This window comes from Engystomops pustulosus, chromosome 2 (assembly GCF_040894005.1).
Source record: "Engystomops pustulosus chromosome 2, aEngPut4.maternal, whole genome shotgun sequence".
NCBI lineage: Eukaryota > Metazoa > Chordata > Amphibia > Anura > Leptodactylidae > Engystomops > Engystomops pustulosus.
In genome coordinates, this window is record NC_092412.1 from 185,194,965 (window position 1) to 185,214,135 (window position 19,171).

General features: G+C 40.2%; 1 protein-coding gene across 1 annotated transcript; it reads right to left on the reverse strand.

Moving 5' to 3' along the window:
• Nucleotides 1-3,536: 3,536 nt before the first annotated feature.
• Nucleotides 3,537-16,450, reverse strand: IRF6 (interferon regulatory factor 6). Its single transcript, XM_072137588.1, has 8 exons — nt 16,171-16,450; nt 11,824-12,000; nt 8,010-8,217; nt 6,975-7,085; nt 5,812-5,958; nt 5,314-5,706; nt 4,953-5,071; nt 3,537-4,459 (listed from the first exon to the last, which is right to left on the reverse strand). Exons 2-8 carry the CDS (start codon nt 11,995-11,997, stop codon nt 4,166-4,168), a joined length of 1,446 nt encoding a protein of 481 aa, XP_071993689.1. The 5' UTR covers nt 11,998-12,000; nt 16,171-16,450; the 3' UTR covers nt 3,537-4,165.
• Between the last annotated feature and the right edge of the window lie 2,721 nt (nt 16,451-19,171).

Here is a 19,171-nt window from a genome sequence, read left to right on the forward strand (position 1 = left end):
GAGGTGTCTCATCTGGAACTATCCTCCTACATTTCTTCAAACTTGCTCAAACATTTCTTCATACATATTTCTACAGACACATTTATACACTCAGATATTCACACATTTATATATAGTGCAGACCAAAAGTTTGGACACACCTTCTCATTCAAAGAGTTTTGTGTATTTTCATGACTATAAAAACTGTAGATTCACACTGAAGGCATCAAAACTATGAATTAACACATGCAGAATTATATACTCAACAAATAAGTGTGAAACAACTGAAAATATGTCTTATATTCTAGATTCTTCAAAGTAGCCACCATTTGCTTTGATTACTGCTTTGCACACTCTTGGCCTTCTCTTGATGAGCTTCAAGAGGTAGTCACCAGAAAAGGTTTTCACATCATAGGTGCCCTGTAAATTCAGGATCTCTGAATGATCCAATGTTGTCCTAAATGACTGATGAAGATATTTATAATCCTCCTGTGTGTAATCAAGTCTCCATATAAATACACCAGGCAGGTCCGTGATACTGCTGTGGAAAAGTTTCATCCATTTCATCTCAAAAAAGGAGAAGACTGATCAGAGATGCAGCCAAGACGTCCTTCATAACTCTGGATGAACTGCAGAGGTCTTCAAGTGGGGCGGGAGAGTCTGTCCATAGGACAACAATCAGTCATACTCTGCACAAATCTGGCCTTTATGGTAGAGTGGCAAGAAGAAAGCCATTTCTCAAAGATACCCATACAAAGTCTTGTTTAAAGTTTGCCACAACCACCTGGGAGACACCAAACATGTGGAAGAAGGTGCTCTGATCAGATGAAACTAAAATCAAACTTTTTGGTCATAATGCCAAACTATATGCTTGGCGTAAAAGCAACACAGCTCATCACCCTGAACACACCATCCCCATTATAACAAACAGTGGTGGCAACATCATGGTTTGGACCTGCTTTTCTTCAGCAGGGACAAGGAAGATGATTAAATTCATGGGAAGATGGATGGAGCCGGTAAGTGGGTTGGAGGGCTTTTGGCTGTGCCGTCGGCAAGTGTTTGACATCTGGGGGGGTTGGGGTGTGTGGCTGCGGCGATGCTCATGGGGCAGGGCGGTGAACTGTGATGTCCGGCAGGATTGGGGGAGGGCAGGTGGCTGTTCCTTCAGGCTGGGGGTATGGCGGGTTTTCAGCTGTGTCTGCAAGCAGGCGTAGAGGAGGTGTACAGGTGGGACTGTTCAGTAGGTGTTGCTGTCAGCTGGGTCCTAAGGGCTCAGGAGGGAATTGATTCAGTTCCACCGTCCATCCCAGGTCCCTTAGTAATGCGGGTCCCAATTACTGCTACGGCTCTTGTTACGCCCCAGCACATCGAAGAAAATTCACAAAATTCAATAGCCTGGGGATGTTTACACAATAAAGATAATTTTTAACCCCTTACAATTTTACCGACCTGTTCACGATTGCCTACATTACACAGTAACTGCACTGATCTGCTCCCTCACCTTGTGTCTTTCTCTAACCTCCTATATAGGATTGTGAGCCCTCGCAGGCAGGGTCCTTCCACTTGTTCCAGATCTTTGTAGTTTGGTATTTGTACTTGCAATTGCTCTTGTCCTAATGTAAATGTATGTGAATCCCTTATCGTTTGTATAGCACCGTGGAATTAATGGTGATCTGTAAATAAATTACATTAATAATAATGCCATTGTTTGTCAATTGCAAGAGAGCTTCCAGCACCACAGAACATTCCTCAGAGACACTAACCTTAAGAACATGCAGAGGCATGTAAGTGCATGCATTTCTGTACACGGTGCTCAAATAGAATGAATTGAGAAGTTTAAAATGGATTTTTTTCTTCATTTGCATATCATTTACATATCTATCAATCTTTTATTTAATAGTAATTAAACTTGTTTAGCTGGGTTAGTTATAAAACCCCACATTGTTTCCGGAGGGCTGTTTCATCTCACTGACCTCATCAACATATCTAAGAACACACAAAAGGATGGATTGTCCAGTTAATCCCAATTCATCTGAATGGTCATTCAAGAAAGGACAAAAATAAAAAACACCCAGTCTGTGTAAAAGCCACAAGTATAGAAAAGAAGTATAGTGGCACTACAATGCACACAAAGTGTTACTAAGGACTGATTGTTCATTTGGATGGACCTCTGTGGGCTTGAGTTTTTGAACTAAGAGCTTCACAGCAGCTATGAAAACACTAATGCAGGAATGCCCCATGCCCACCCACTCCACTAGCTGCCATGCGCCCTTCATTCCCACATTGAGTAGAGGTGGTGTAGTCAACGTAAGAATCACAAATACTTGCACTGAACACTGCTGATTATTTTACAGCAGTGGTAAGTCTTCTGTATTAATTCAGTGGGCACAGTATACATTCTAATGCAAGGGGATCTATATAATTTATTAAAAGTTGCATAATGTTGCAATGCGTAATGGCAGGGGCACAGTTGAAGGGAGAGTATACATTTAGGAGGAGAGTGCTGTTATTCAGTGACGCTATTTCAAGTGGTTGTGATAATTTTAGGGGTACAGTGTGGAGAGGTAGTACAAGGAGCTGAAGGCATCTAGGCTACAAATTCTGAAGCAATAGGTCACAGCCAAAAAAAAGACAGAATGATTTCCTTTTCTGATGGATTTTACATGTAAATCACTTGATGTCATTTCTGTAGGTGCCTGGATAGTGTATTCCCATGACAGGAGGTTAGAAACAACTGTATAGCCATTCAGTTTTACTTACACAGGGTGGCTCAATTTTACTGCTTATAGTACATTCCATGGCACCTCTATACAGGTAAATGTATAGGTAATTGTAGTACAAATAAAATGATGCGCAATCAAGCTCTCGCCTTGCAAAAAGCCTTTACTAGTTTGCTTGGATAAATCATTACATTATGTATTGTATGATCTATCATCATTTCAGTTTAGTTTATGCAAGAACATATTCTAACTGCTATAATCTGAACATCTACAACCTAGTCCAGTGGTGGTGAACCTATGGCACGGGTGCCAGGGGTGGCACTTAGAGCCCGCTCTATGGGCACCCGCACCCTCACCCCAGCGCAGAGTTCGCCAGATAGGACTCGAGGCATCTTGTACTTCCTAGAAGAAAGCTTCAATGATGATCCAAACTTCTTCTCCTTCTTTCTACTGTATTGGGGTCCTCAGGTGCCTATACATTTTAAACATGCGACAGAGCAGGGAGTAATAAGTTTACTGCTTAAATTGTCGCATCGGCACTTTGCAAAAAACATGTGGGTTTTGGTTGTAGTTTGGGCACCCAGCCTCTAAAAGGTTTGCCATCACTGACCTAGTCCATCCCAAAGAACTCCACAAATGACAAACCTGTGGACACTGCCAAACTCCCAATGACACCAAGAATCGGCCCGTTAAGGAAAATACTTCCACAGGAGATATAGCACAAACTAGGCAGATTTGCTATTGAGCATATTATGGGTAAATATTCATTGTTGTTATCATAATAGTTACTTTAAGGACTTGTTGTGGTGCTTAAATCAATACAAAATCACATCTGAATAAGGCAATAAGAAAATTTACTTTTTACAAAATAAAACATTATTTAAAAAAAAGCAAGTAGAAATTCTGTATTTCAGGAAGTCATTTTATACAAAAGCCTATTCTGCAGCAAAGCTCGTACTAACCACAGTGAATGCCATAACAAAAGCATGTATTTCACTGGCTATTTCCCAAATTAGTTAAAGGATGTATTAAAATAATAAATAAAAACTGAGTAGTACCTGGACACTAAAATCTGCAGAATGATTATTGTTGTATATGCCATAGAAATTCCAGCTTTCTCGAGGCACGTGTGGTATACATTTATACATATATTCTGATGCTTATCAGGAAACTTAGAATATTTACAAAAATTTGTATATAGAAGATATCAGTTGCAGATATTTTGAATGCGTGCCGTTATAAGCATTGGATAAGTACTTGAAGTGACTTGTGCACAGGGAAACAAAAAGATACAATGTAGCTGCATCTATTTACAGACTTTTTTAAATCTTCTCCTGGGATAAATGGCTGCCAGAATACATCTACCAGACCCAGATTAAAGTCAGAGTACCCATAGATTCCAAATTTGGACACTGGTGCTTTTGCCCGACAGTCCTCAAGACCACACAAATTATTTGCATATGGAATTACTGGGCTTGTAGAGCCTGAGCCATATGAATGTTTGGTGGTTGCAGATTTGGTGGTGCCTGCAAAGGGGCTTGCTGCATATTTGGTTGCTGCATGTTTGGGTGCTGCATGACTGGCCAGCCATCTGGGCCCTGGTGGTTCTGTAAAAGGCGGTAAAGTTGTTTCAGGTGAGCAACAATGTTGTCTTTGATATCAGGAACAGAAATCTGCAGACGAACACTTCCACTTTCAAAAGAACGAGTGACATCTCCAGAAAACATCTCAAGGATCATCCGGGCTACCACTGGAATAATCTGCCATATAAAAAATATAAAAATACATGTCAACATTTAAAAAAAAAAAAATTACAACTCTGCCAAGGGCATTGTGAAGGGCACACTTAAATGTGTTGTCAGGTCAGCTACTAACTGCCGTTGCTGCTCTTGCCATTTTGTTGTGAAGCCGGGTAATGTCTGTAGATAGATCAACGCATTAGGGACATTCAGAGGTCTCCGAGCTCAGTAACCTGCCTACAGACATGGCTCCATAACAAAAGCATTGAAATTGCAACAGGAAAAACCAGCAGACCTGCAGGGGAACAGTTAGGAAAGTTGGTTCACATATTATTTGCTTACACCACTGTGAGATCATTATTTATACTAGCTTGTCACTTGCTGCAGTGATGTGTAAACCACAGCAACATCACCAGTCGACACACTCATTAAATGTATGGGCAGCTTTAGTGGAGAGCTAAAAAAAAAAAAAAAAAAACTAATGTGAAACTCAATTCAGCAGAATAAAACTCACCTGCACAATTATAAGTTTGCGCTCCTTTGGTTTACCATCAGGCCACTCCTCTCCAAAACACAAGTAGATTTCAAATGCCGGATGCTTAGCTCCACCTCCTTTCTGATGTGAAATAAGTTCTGTTTTTGGCAAATAAAACAAAAATATATAAGCATTTAGAAGAAAGATGTTTCCATTTTAAAAGCAGTAAAAAAAATAAAATATTATATATATATATATATATATATATATATATATATATATATATATATATATATATATATATATATATATATATATATATACATACACACACACACACACATATACACATGAGTGTGTATATTATATGTAATAAATGAAGTAAAAGGTTGTCACTTACCACTTAAAAATGTCTCCAAACAGAAAAGTTTCACTCTCTTTTGTCTTTCAATCAAATTCGGAATATTTGGTGAAGGAGAACACGGCCCTGTCCAGTACACCTTGCATTGGCATAGTCTTACTGCATAGATGGCATGTCCGCTCACTTCTAAAATAAGGCCTCTGTCCATGACGTCAAGAAGGCGGCCGGTGTACTGTTTCTGACGTTCATTTGCTATTTGCTCAGGACCAGGGAATCGAACCTGCTCCAGACTTATAGGGCCAAAGAGCTCTTCCTGATTGGGCATAGGACCCAGATCTCCATAGAATAGTCGGCAACCTTGCGGGTTACTGACTGTCATTGTTTGGCCCATCTCTTTCCCTCTGTACAAAAACTGGATTTCTAAATCAGTCACTGTAAATAAAAATAAATAAAAATCACATTATGAAACAATGATAGCTTACTGTGGGGAAAAAAAACTGTAGTGTTCGTGACAATGGTTTAACAGGTTTTACTTACTTGGCAGAGAACTAATCCACAACTCAGGAGTATTGAAAAACTCCATTGCTCCTGGGGTCTGTGGAACTTCCATATCTTGTGGCTCTGATTTTGGCCAATTCGGCTCTGGAGTGCAACTTCCAATACTGGCAGGTGCCATGGGAGAATCTGTAAAGATACGTTAGCCTCCATTAATAGGCATGTAATCACAAGCAGTATTGATCATTTAGTCTATCATTTAGTTTATAAGGCTATTTAACCACTTGTTATCCAAGCATATTCCGTATCCATATAAACGATATACAGGTAATGTCTACATCTGTCTACAAGGTGCTGCTTGCACAACAGACATCATGGTGTCTGAAGAGTTGGATTATATATTGAGCCTTTTGAACTCTACAGTTTTTACCAGGAAACAGTTAAAAGCATAACAAAAATAAAAATAAAAAATTCTTACTCTCAGAACATTGCAGTTTCGGTAGCAAATGCTCTAGTGTTCACCGCCATCAAATACAGGTCACATATTTGTAACATAATTCCCAAACCTTGACAGACAGGCTGGACAACATTACTAAACCTTTATGAGCGCTGGTAACAAAAGCTGTACTGTATTACAAAACCCTACATTTTATACTATTGAAAGTAAAAACCCTGGGAAGTCCAGGGATATCTTTAGTGTAGTTATAAATTATATGGTTTTGATGCACTGCTGAATAGGTATGAATAACAACAACCACTTTTTCTGGCAAAATTATATTCAATTATTTTCACCACGGTCCTTAAATTCGTGGAAACTTTACAGCAGGCCTTATCAATAGCATCTGTTTACCCACATTGTCCTATTCACACATCCATTTTCTTCTCAGTTTACTATCCATGATTTTCAAGGACAGCATGAAGTGTGAAAAAAAACACATAAAATAAAGGGTCAGTATACCAACAGAGAAAACCGTGGATAGCATAAAAAATGGATGTGTGAATAAGCTCTAAAAATCACATTGAAACCCAAGTTTAAAAACAGGTTATTTAGGTACCTGCAAAAATCGACCGTTTCGTGGGCGTCTTAAGATTGAAAGAATTCACTTGAGAACTCCACTGGGAGCAGGCACATAAGTTCAGCAACATCATGAACAATTGCAATAAGACTAAGAGAATTTATGAAAACGTAAATGCTGAGTGTTTACCATTAATTGTTAGGCCATTGAATGGCTCTTGGATTGGGACATGAATCTGAGACTGGCTTATGTCTTCATCTTCATATTCATCATCATCCCATGGTGAGGACCCAGTGGAACCTGTTGTTGAGCAGAACAGACATACATACTTTTTTTTATTCTTGTGTAGATGAAGACCAAATCTGCACTACTCAATCTCTGACTCTAGCTCCACCTGGAAACAACATATGTATGGAAGGCTGCCCCTCGCTTAAATTGATTATCTTTGGCCTGGTCCAAGTTTATACTTTAAAACAGCTTTGCAATGGGATGTACACAAGAGCAACGTCCAGGAAAAAAAATATAACATGGCAGTCACTGAAAAGATCAAGTGTATGGCCTGTGTTAGCCACTGGACAAGACAATGCGCAAAATGGTATTATATTTCATTGCAACTTGTTGTACTTTGTTACATTTATATAAAATGTTACACATCCCCACTTGTAAAGCACCGGTCAAGTACGGATGTTAAAGGAAACCTACCATTTAGAATGGTAGGGGTAAGCTGTAAGTACCGAGCAGTGCCGGTACTTACTTTCGTTAGTGTTATAAACTGCGGTATCGCGGTTTTAACACTTTTTAAACTTTAAAGCAGAAGAGGCTTCGGCGCTGCACGCGACCGTGCAACATCTCCGGTATTTCCTATGTAGGCTCGTGCACGATTGTGCGCACGCAGCGCCTTCTGCTAAAAAGTTTAAAAAGCGGTTTATAACACTAATGAAAGTAAGTACCGGCACCAGCTCACCCTGAGATGGTGCTCGGTACTTACAGCTTACCCATACCATTCTAAATGGTAGGTTTCCTTTAAGTTTACCTAGTATGACCGCACAGCTTACACACAGCAAACATCTCTAAACTAATTTGTTCTGTTCCAAGCTACTAGAGGGATTAGTATTCAGGCAAATTGTAGATCCGCCTGCCTTCCAGTTGTCATGAAAACCTGGCACCATTACATAATTTTCTACACAAGTAAATTCATGTATATTTTACATTGTTTATTCTCACCTGGATTAATAATGGATCCTCCTTGAGACTGAGGTATGTCGCAGACCTCATATATTTTGATTGGATTCATGGGAACTTCTTTGGTGCCATCATAAATAAGCTTGAACTCACGACTCTTGTTAAGGGCACAGCGTAATTGGGCCTTCCACTTGGCCGGATCAGGATCATCTGCTCCTTCATGATATTTTCCAGTCTCCACAGCCCATGCCTGCGTAAAGACACCTATGGTTATCATTTCATGCAATAATAATAAAGCAGAAAACCTATGATGTATTACCAATCTTTAAGCTAGCAAAAAATATCTAGAATATAGATCTTTATTGTAGGAAAAATAGCATTTGACATAATAAGTGTTCATTCAAACCAGCAGCTATTGAAGGTGTCATTCATGGATCACAGAATTAGTACAGGGAAAACATTGGCTCTTAGCTACCTTGTAAGGCAGCTCCCTTAATATCAACCAGGACTTTCAGGAAGCATTATGACCTGATGCAAGATAAAAGAAAAACCAGTATATTATATATATTTCAAAAGGACCAGATTTCCAACTGTAGACAGCTCAGTTTCGATGTGGTCTTCATCAGTACAGCGTAGGGAACTGGCTTAGCTTAGTGAGAGGCTATTGACTAGGGTTTGAAAGAAAGTTCTCCTTAAGAAGAAGATACTTGGCCAATTCAGGCCTTGCAGGCATTTGGAGGATTACAGTATTGATGCTCCACTGGGGTATTCTGGAAAATATGCAAATACTTTTTCCAGGATGGGATAAGGAGAACATAGCCTCTAGAAGAGCTCCTACTTCCCAGCCCATAGTCAAAAGCCTCTCACACAGCTAATCCAGTTCCCTACACTGTAGTGAAGAGATGAAAACACATTGAAACAGATCTGTCTACAGTTGGGAATATGTTGCTTTTGGAATAGAATACTCGTTCTGCTTTGATCCCACATCATGTCATTAGGATTCCATAAAGTCAAGCTTGATGTTAAGGTGGCTGTCTTACAATGTTGTTAAGAGGCAATGTTTCCTAATCACAACCTGGAAAATGTATTTACAGATTTCTTAGAATCCACTAGTGCAGTGGTTCTCAACCTGTGGGTCGGGACCCCAGCTGGGGTCGAACGACCAAAACCGGGGGTCGCCTAAAGCCATCAGAGCCACAATTTTACTGTGTTTTTACTGCGAGTTGCATGGTTTGGGGTCACCACAGCATGAGGAACTGTATTGTGGGGTCACAGCATTAGAAAGGTTGAGAACCACTGCACTAGTGGATGGGGCCTAAATTGGCAAAGTCTCTGGAGTCTTCTTACTTCACCGACCCTAGAATTGGGGGTATTCTCTCCCTTGTGCATGGACACTGATCTAATGCGTATAGTGGATTGAACTGTGCTAAAATAACAGTAATCAATAAACATGTACTTTTTGTTTAGATGGGGAAAGATTACATTGTTTAAGACTGATAATGCCACTCACCAGCATCTCCAGGCACTACAGAAACAACTGCTCACTTTTATTTGGTTACCAAATTACAGATTAAATGGGTACAATTCTGTGTCTAGTTTGTGTCCGATTGTTAGACAAGCACTTTCTTTATCCCCCCAGGTCCTTTTACTGGGTAAACAAAGATTAGGATGACAAGTAATGAATAGCGTCTGGGCAAACACTCAGTCCAGAATGATTGAGCTGTAACGCTCCTCCCATTACGTTAAATGAAGTTTATCCTACTTTACTTTCATTTACAATAAAACAAATAATTCCAACTTTATTGTATACAGCAAGCAAAAAAATGTAATTAAAAAAACAAAACAAAACCGTGTCATTGTTTTTTTCGAACATGTTTCTGACCAATGTGACCTTTATTCATGTAAGTATGTATAAGAGAAACAAAGTAACACTAATATTTTTATTGCACGTTTTTGATTTAGTTTATACAGCAACACTGAATATCTATTTTATACAGTGATGCTGGAACCAAGGAGTGCTGGTAGTTCTCTATGAACTTTGAGATCAGAGAAAACAGAGCTTTCTTATGACTTTTTACTTCTAGCGATTCGTTAAATATCCATCGCCACTATTCCTCTCAACTTAAAAGGGTATTCCCACGAAGACAAGTTTCTTAAATGTACTCAGACTTAGAAAATGTGTTATTTTGTTATCCTCTGTTATTAACAAAAATGCAGCATTTCACAGATATAGTTCCAACCCTTCTCTACTGTCTGATGCTGCAGTGAGCTACTCTCTTCCTTCAGCTACCACCCTTGCATTTCAGGATGAGCCCACACAGACACACAAACTGGGGCATATTTATTAAGGGTCGTGCGACCCTTTTTTTTTCTGTTTTCTGTTAGGCATTGCAAGTCTTTTTAGTGCAAACCGCTTGCACAGGGATTTACGAAGTGCCTCGCCACATGTCTGACAGAATTGTGTAACATGCCCCATGTTAAAGGTGCATCAGAAAACAAAAGTGGTGCACTCTGTTGGCAGGGGAGTGCAGGGGGCACCAGATTCATGTACATGTAACCCACTGACTTCCTGCTGGCACCTGAGGAGAGTAAAGCTACAGACAGATAAGATCTTTATCTGGGGGAGTGGGAGGCACAGCAGATCTGACTGTATTGGGGGGGATTTGACAATGTGTCTCAGGTTCCGTCAGTCTCTAGCTGGAAAATACTTGTCTTTTGCTGTGCCAGATTTATCACTGAGATGGTGAGTTCTGGTGCAGTATAAGACTGTCTGTTCTTACTTTAGACCTAAATTTTTGGTCTAAAATTTGGTCTAAATTTTGTGCCAGACTTTTTGGCGCACTGACAATTTCCCACAAGCCTTGTCCACCTCACAGAGGCCACACCCCCTTAATCGGACAAGTCGGGGAAACTGCCAAAAAAGGTCTAAAAGCCTTGTTAACTGTGCGGCAAGTTATTTTAGACTGTTTTTGGTACAACCCCCCCCCCCTATGTGTTATAGGTTAGATATAGCAGAGCTGTGTATGTTATGTCTGTAATAGTAGATCTGAGAATGTCACGTGTAATATGCTTCTCATGGATGTAATCTCTTTTTCTAGGTGTCAGATACTAGTAGAATGTTCTGAAGGTAAATGAAAGTGTATATAAACCTTGTAACCTGATAATCTAACCACACTGTCAGCTCAAAGCACAAAAGGGATCATGAAGTGTCTGGTTAGAGAGTCCCCGCCCCCACACTCTGCAATTTTACACTGACCATCACTGAGTGATAGGAGTGAAAACAGCAATAAAACTGAGCAAAATTGTAAAGCAAGGGGTTAAAAATCACAGTGTGTAAAATCACTAGAGAGTTGAAATTTGAGAATTTTCTTTCATGGCCAAACCCCTTCAATCTATCGTTCAACCATATCAAGATTCACAGTAGCTTGATAATGGCTGATACAAACAATCTTCGGGTGGCTTTACAAACTCAATAGGGAAAGGAGAAAAATTCACTGCCAGAGACATCTCATGGCAGTTTCCTTGACGGGAAAAAAAAAAAAAAAAACACAGGTTGAAATTGCTTGACCCCCAACCTCCTTGTCTGTGTGCCATCTGTTGATTCAGCAAGTGGAACACGTACAAATAACGCACACGTGAACTGCCCGATCCACAAAACTCAGTGGCGCTCACATGGACCACAATGACACATAGGCTCAACGGACCATGGAGTCATTGTTTAAAGCTAGTGAAATGCACATTTATATAGCATCTAAAGTGTTATAGGAATAGATTTTTGTGCACCTCACAATTATATCAGGTTGAGCCACGTATAGCAGATAAAACATGCATTACTAATAGTAACGTTATTATTCACCTTGAAGATTGTGTTCTCCTCTTCATGCTGAGGACTGTGGCGTGTTGCATGCTTCCATGGGATTTGAAACCTCTTGGCTTCCCTGTCTAACCACGTAAGACCAGGATACATTCCGCTGTCCACCTGAGCCACCAGCCATGGCTTTAGACGAACACGACGTGGGTGAAGGGCCATTTTCTGTAATAAAGAAACTGATAATGAACTGCTTGGTGTCAACTGAGCCTTCTGTTTACTGTCTGGAGAGACAACATTCCTCCAGTAGAACATACAAGAACAATCAAGGTCAACCTAGAACAGATTATGAAGAGATAATGTATGTCTACTACTGATTAATTCTGCTTCAGATCCATAATTTACAGCTGCTTTTCTTCTTTGTCACTGAGCAAATATTTAGCTGGGTCATGAATTCCAGAATGTCTATTAGATGACTTTGCCCTCTCACTCATCAAACAGGTCTAAACACCATCAGCATTTAATACCAGACACATGTTCATCTGTGTCACTTCAAAGAGCCAAAAACTGGTCACTATTATTAATTTCACCAACACAAAGACTAAGGGCCCACTGACATGAGTAGAAAGCCTGCTACATACTACAATCCTAGTTGTGGGTTTGGATTTTGCGCTTTTTGTATGATAATTCAACAATTTTAATGTTTGCAATATAATGCATGTTCTTCTATCAGAGGCCATATTTAAAACAAGACAACTGTGCACACCCTTTTGTCCAAATGATCATTGTTCCCATCATTACCCTGTTTAAGTGGCCTTTTAAGGGGTATTCCGGTGCACAGACAGGGGAAATAGAGGGGTTCGGCTAGTCTTGTGCATCCCATAAAAGTGAATGGAGAGAGCCATATAACCATCATCTCATAATGCAATACATCTTTATATACTACCAAAAGTTCTATGTCCACTTTATATATTATCTGTATGTACATAAAATGTGTGGAAATTTGCTAGGTATATCAGCAACTATTGCCAAATTGGCTTCTATTGCAAAAGTGAATCAGTAAATGGAAGTGAAGGTGGGGCCCAAAACCATCGGTCATTTATGACATATCTACAGTACATATAAATGTATTTTATGAGATTAGAATAAAGGATCTAGCAAACATTTAAACAACAATGCTTTACATGTGTTGTGTCTGATATTATACTTTAACGGGAAGGAGTCTCCAAAAAAATTAGCCAATTTTGATATTTTATAAAATGTCACCACTTATTTTAGTAAAAAAAGTATATGCTCCCACTTTCACTGAAGCTACTGGACTTTATAACTTGAACTTTGTAGGGATTTTCTATCCCACAGTCACTTCATTTGCATCGCATACAAGATGGGTTACAATACAAGGCAAAACCTCTATAGAAAACACCACCATAGCATTAACCTCTGACAATAAATGATTTAAGGGCTTATTTGCATAGAACATGCTTCTAAAACTCTATAGATGTAAACAAGTAGCGCTCAGGCAAGATGGCAGCCCTCAGAATCATGGGAAGAAAATAGATCAAAGAAAATAAATTAAATGAAAGAGATCCATTTATCTGGTTTTAAGATGTCAATATGAAAAATGGTGACATAATCCATTAGTAAATTTAATTTATGCTCAGCTTGAATATAAATTTAATGTAAAACAGCCACGTGACTCATTATCAAACATCCTTTATTTATGCAGATTTTGAAACTACTAACAAATAAGACTTTGCCAACACTATCCCAAACCTCACATAGAAAACAAAAACAAAAATCCATATTGCCGGGTAGAACAATAGCTCAGTACATGAGCCTGAGAATCAGGAATAATTGTAAGAGGCATACAGTGTAGGTCACAGAATGTAGAGTACCGCAGGAAAGAGATGAAAGCTTGAGAGCTACATGCTCAATAGCCTTTGATGTTCCCAGATAGTAAATGGAAGGCAACCAGCAATTACTGTATTTACAGAACAATGGCCCTAAAGCACCAATAATTTATAACAGGACAAGGTAGATGGAGAGAGCCACAGCACCGAAGGAGTTAAATTCCAAAAAAAAGTCTTTATTTACATCTCATCCAGGCATAAAAAAGTGACGTTTCGATTCCCATTAAATCTTTATCAAACAGATTCAATGGGAATCAAAACGTCGCTTTTTTATGCCTGGATGAGATGTAAATAAAGACTTTTTGCGGGGGGAATTTAACTCCTTAGTGTTGTGGCTCTCTCCATCTACCTTGTTTGCATTGGGTTTTTCTGAGCACCAGAACACTCTGCCGCCAGCACCTTCCTCTTGAATTTGCTTTTGTACAATTTGGACTGCTGCCTCTCATTTCCCTTTTATAACAGGACAATATATAGATATCATGTAGTATTCTGACCCAGACAAGAGGATAACTCTTATATAAGCCTGAACAGAGAATGTACATGCTAAATGACATTACAAAATTCTCTACCTCACATATAGGAAAAAAAATGTTTATACCACCACACCTTTTACCTGGCTAATGCAAAACATTAGGAAATACAAACTATTTGTGTAACTAGAGTGGCAATATTTTGATAGAAAGAGGCCATTATGTATTTCCCATGCTTGTAGGTACTTAGTAATAATATGTACCCTTCTGGGGGCCATGTTGGTTCCAGCTCTCTGATAAGGCCAGTAGCATGGACCATGTGAGGTGCAGGGACCACAAATAATTCTGAGCCCAGTGGTTGGCTCTGCTGTCACATCCACACTGTATGTTGTGTCCCCAGTCTGATGGAATTATAAATCTTGGAAACAAGAGTCCTGCCACAAGCTGTTATTTCCATTGTTCACTAAAGTAACAAAATTAAAAAAAAAAAAAAACAGATTTCCAAAGTACAAATCACAATACGCCAATAAGAGTAGAATATCAAATTTTGGCAAATAATACACTTTTATCAAATAAAAAAGGGCCGGCTTAAGCTGTAAACTGATTTGGCAACACATTTTAAGGTTAGTTTATGTTGGGGCCTGGGGCAATAAGATCCAACCCTTCAGCAGGTCCCTGCAGGCTTCATTGTCTCCTAATTATTTAGTAATCTGACCAAACTGACATCAAGTCTAGCCATGGGGTCTTACCATTGGGACATCACAAAAAAGCTAAGAGCCTATAACTTTAAGAAACCAAATTTAGAAAAACAAAATTGTTCTAATTCTGAATATCTTTCAATATGCTGCCCTTGTGCTAATTTATCCCTCTTGGCCTTTGTTATCCTCCTTCCATTGGCTTCTATCATGGGGGAAAAGGTTTCATCAAACAACCTTTTTACCATTTTTTTTTTTAATTGCCATAGACTATTTTTGTCATTCTCAACACATGGCGTAAGCATGCACTCATCCAATAGTCATCTCCAATCACATGCTGCAGCACAGTCATTTAAAGCAAGAAGCGTCTAATCCATCACACAAAATAAATGTTCCCCATATTTGGTGCAACTTATGACAGTAGGGTCCAAGTCTGTCTATTAGACATTATTAGTAAATGAAGAAGAAATGCAACTTCCCTACAAGTAGCGAAGAAAATGGTTAATTTATCTCCACGACTTTCCACCCACACAATAATATAAAAAACAATCCAGTGTGAGCTAAATAAATATCTTAACACGACTTGTTATACAACAACAACACAAATAAATGCTGTATGTAAAAGGTATTACAAATTAAAGGGATTCCTTCATTTGAACCATAGTAGCGTCTGTTGACATACACATTGTGTACATTGTACAACTACATGGTCTGTCCTTACTACACAGATCGGAGTATAAAAGCCGACCATATCCTCCAGGCAGAGTCTTAGATCTCAACAAACATACTTGATGCCATGTAAACGGCTTACACACAAGTTTCAAAATGTCACTTCTTAGGAAAAGAAACCCTATTTGTGTACATGGGCAACCACAGCCCCAACCAGCTGACTATGGGAGGGTCACAGCAGCTCTGATACAGGGCTCACCAAAAACAAAGGGTACCAGTGACATAATAGCTACCACAAACATGGGTAGTAACTAAATAAAATGTATCTCTACTCTATACAAAGACCATGACTTTTACTACAGGATTATTACTGGATAGTAAAAAGTTTTGCCTCCCACCTTCCAGGACACATGACTGTAAGTGATACAATGTAAAAGGAAGATCAAAACCAACGATGAAGATAACACAAGAGACGGTAACTACAGAGCTTACTACATGATACATAGTGCTGGGCAGATCACCCGATCATGTCACCCGATCATAATAATAATAATAACTCCTGAGCCAGACCCGGCACAAGTTCTACCGAAACTACAATATGGCAGCTGATCAGTAACACGGGAGCGACCCAGGAAATAGAGCGCCACTTACCTCCACAGCAGACCTCCGGCTAGCAGCGACCTGCAGGCACCCGATGAATGGCTGACACTGGGGAGCGAGTGAGAAGCCCCCGGATCTGACCCCCTTTTGCCTCCTCCCTGTGATTCCTGTGCTAATGACTGCGCTCCCTTCCTGCCCGGCTCAGGTATGGGTGACGTCACTTGGCTCAGGGCTACAGGACACACCTAGCAGTGCGCTGCCCGCCGCTCTGTTCCTCACAGCATGAGGCAGGGCACTATGGGAGCGCACAGCGGGCGCCGCTCAGGCTCCTCTGTGTGCTAATGGCGGCTGTCCAGTGCCCTGCACCTCAGGATGTGAATTGCGACTAAACATAAACACTGCTAAAGCTGGGGGCATCTAGGAGGGCAATGTTTTTTTTAAATGTGGTTTACAATTCCCAAACTAAGGTCACGTGGTGGGTAAAATATTAATAATTTAATTCCCTCAATTATACCTTTTCGTTGTAAATATTTGCCAAATTACTATTTCCTTCGATTATATAATGCCCTGCTCACAGGTGAATTTGACACAGTCGCTACTCTGAGTTCCTGTTCCCACATGGTGTTTTTGTGGCGTTTTTTAAAAGCATCCAAAATGCACATGAATTTTTGCCAAGACCCACTTGCGTTTTGGATGCATTTAAAAAGTGGGAACACGCCTAAACAAAATGTGTACCAGGCCTCCAACCATTATGTATTTTTATTGTAAATATAAAAATATCTTTTGGGCCCCAGAGACTGCTGGGTCTGGTCACAGCAGTCTTTCTTGCCTTAAAAGACATCTACCATCAGTAAAACTGATGGGAGATGTCCTCTAAAGTATTTATTCAGGTTGGCATCAGGGGTCACATTCAGTCATATCTCTGGGAGGATAGTGGGTGAGCCTGAGCTGGTTCAAGGGGATCATTAAATTATATATATATATATAGAGAGAGAGAGAGAGAGCCCTCCTAGATAAGACATACATTACAACATATTGCAATTGTCTCATTAGCATTTGTATGTAAATACGTGTTCACTGTGTAACAATATGGAAGTCAGGTCACCCGTCTAGACCTTTATACAACATGACTACAATATTATTGCAATACTAAGGAATCGACCTTCCATTTTACTTGTAAAAACCTGTGGCAAATAGACCTGCTTCCAAGAAATCACCCAATGGAAAGCATTATCAGAAGGAGGAAAACAATCTGTCTTTTATGACTTCTTGCCCTTCCTGGTCTGTACCTGTGCTAGATGTCAAAACCTGCATCACACAGCATAAACATAAGGCCCCTTCCACACTAGCGAGTGTGATGCGATGAACTCGCATCACACTTGCAACGCAAGCTGCCGGGAACGCACGGCCCGAACGCTGCACCGCGGGAGTGAACTGACATGCTGAGTTCACTCCCGCGGTGCAGCGTTCGGGCCGTGCGTTCCCGGCAGCTTGCGTTGCAAATGTGATGCGAGTTCATCGCATCACACTCGCTAGTGTGGAAGGGGCCTAAGTCTCTTGCCTTGAGACACCTAACAGGCACTAATGTTTATGGTACTTTATCTGAAATTGTGATATTTGGCAAGAGGGACACTGTTTGATAAGCAGATCTGTGCTTCATTCCAAGAACTTGGTCAGATCCTGTCTAGGCAGAGCTGGGAAACGCACCCAAAGGCTTCATTGAAATGTCCTGACAGGATCCAGTCTCATTCCTGGCATTGAATAAACAGCTCCTGCTTAGAGCCACATGAATACAGCAGCGAAGAACGGTTTCCTATAACGAGTGGAATCTGAATACACTCACAGACTACATCACTGGCTCATTCTAAATGTTCAAAGAGAATGGGATAAGGAAAGACGATCTTACTGATATCTTCAGATTTCTTTCCTTATACATGATGAGACATGAGTCGTTCACATTGTGCAACTTCTACCAAATTTGATATGTAAAACATTGATACACTTTTGTTTGAAAGTTTTTGCTTACCCATTATATATTATGGGTATAGAATATTTGCTTACTCATATAAATTATTTATTAATCCAGTACATCTATACTATGACTATGACGTGACTTCCTTAGCTACTTCTGAGGTGTTATTGCATTAATTAAATAAAAATTTCCAACTAGATGATGTATAATGAGCAAGCGTCTGCGATGATGTCAGCACTGGTGTCATGGAATCATTCTAGGTGTCTCCCAAACCACAAGGAAACTATTTCAGCAAGTATATTCCCAGAGAGTTTTCTTTCATACTGATTCAGCTACGGATAATGGGGCAGATTTACTTACCCGGTCCATTCGCGATCCAGCGGTGGATTCGGGTCCGGCCGGGATTCATTAAGGCAGTTCCTCCGACGTCCACCAAGTGGCGCTGCTGCACTGAAGTTCCCCGGAACGCACTGGAGTACACCAAGCCGGGCTGAGTGAAGGTAAGTGCAAGCTCTGCAACACATTTTTTTAAAAAAATGCGACGGTTTTTCCGAATCCGTCGGGTTTTCGTTCGGCCACGCCCCCTGATTTCCGTCGCGTGCATGCCAGCACCGATGCGCCACAATCTGATCGCATGCGCCAAAATCCCGGGGCAATTCAGGGGAAATCGGCGCAAATCGGAAATATTCGGGTAACACGTCGGGAAAACGCGAATCGGGCCCTTAGTAAATGACCCCCAATGTCTTGGAAACCAGCATGGGAAAGCTCTTTAAATCTGCCTGGGGGTGCTTGGACACACATTAATTTGACTTTGATGAATCAATCTATATTTTAAGCCCATATCTCCTTTTATTATCTTCCTAAGGCTCCATGACTAGAAATACATGTACCGTATATACTCGAGCATAAGCCGACCCGAGTATAAGCCAAGGTACCTAGTTTTACCACCAAAAACTGGAAAAACCTATTGACTCGAGTATAAGCCGAGGGTGGGAAATGCATTGGTCACAGCCTCCCATTATATAGCTGCCAGCCCACTTCAGTATATAGCCTGCCAGCCCCTTTATGTAGATAACCTGC

Excerpts from the sequence above, each read along its gene's own strand:
- IRF6 (XM_072137588.1), bottom strand. The coding sequence starts at position 11,997 with ATGGCCCTTCACCCACGTCGTGTTCGTCTAAAGCCATGGCTGGTGGCT. Across the intron at positions 8,218-11,823 it reads AGGAGAACACAATCTTCAAG|GCATGGGCTGTGGAGACTGG; the intron begins GTGAATAATAAC and ends GTCTTTACGCAG. Across the intron at positions 5,072-5,313 it reads TTTGGAGACATTTTTAAGTG|AACTTATTTCACATCAGAAA; the intron begins GTAAGTGACAAC and ends TGCCAAAAACAG.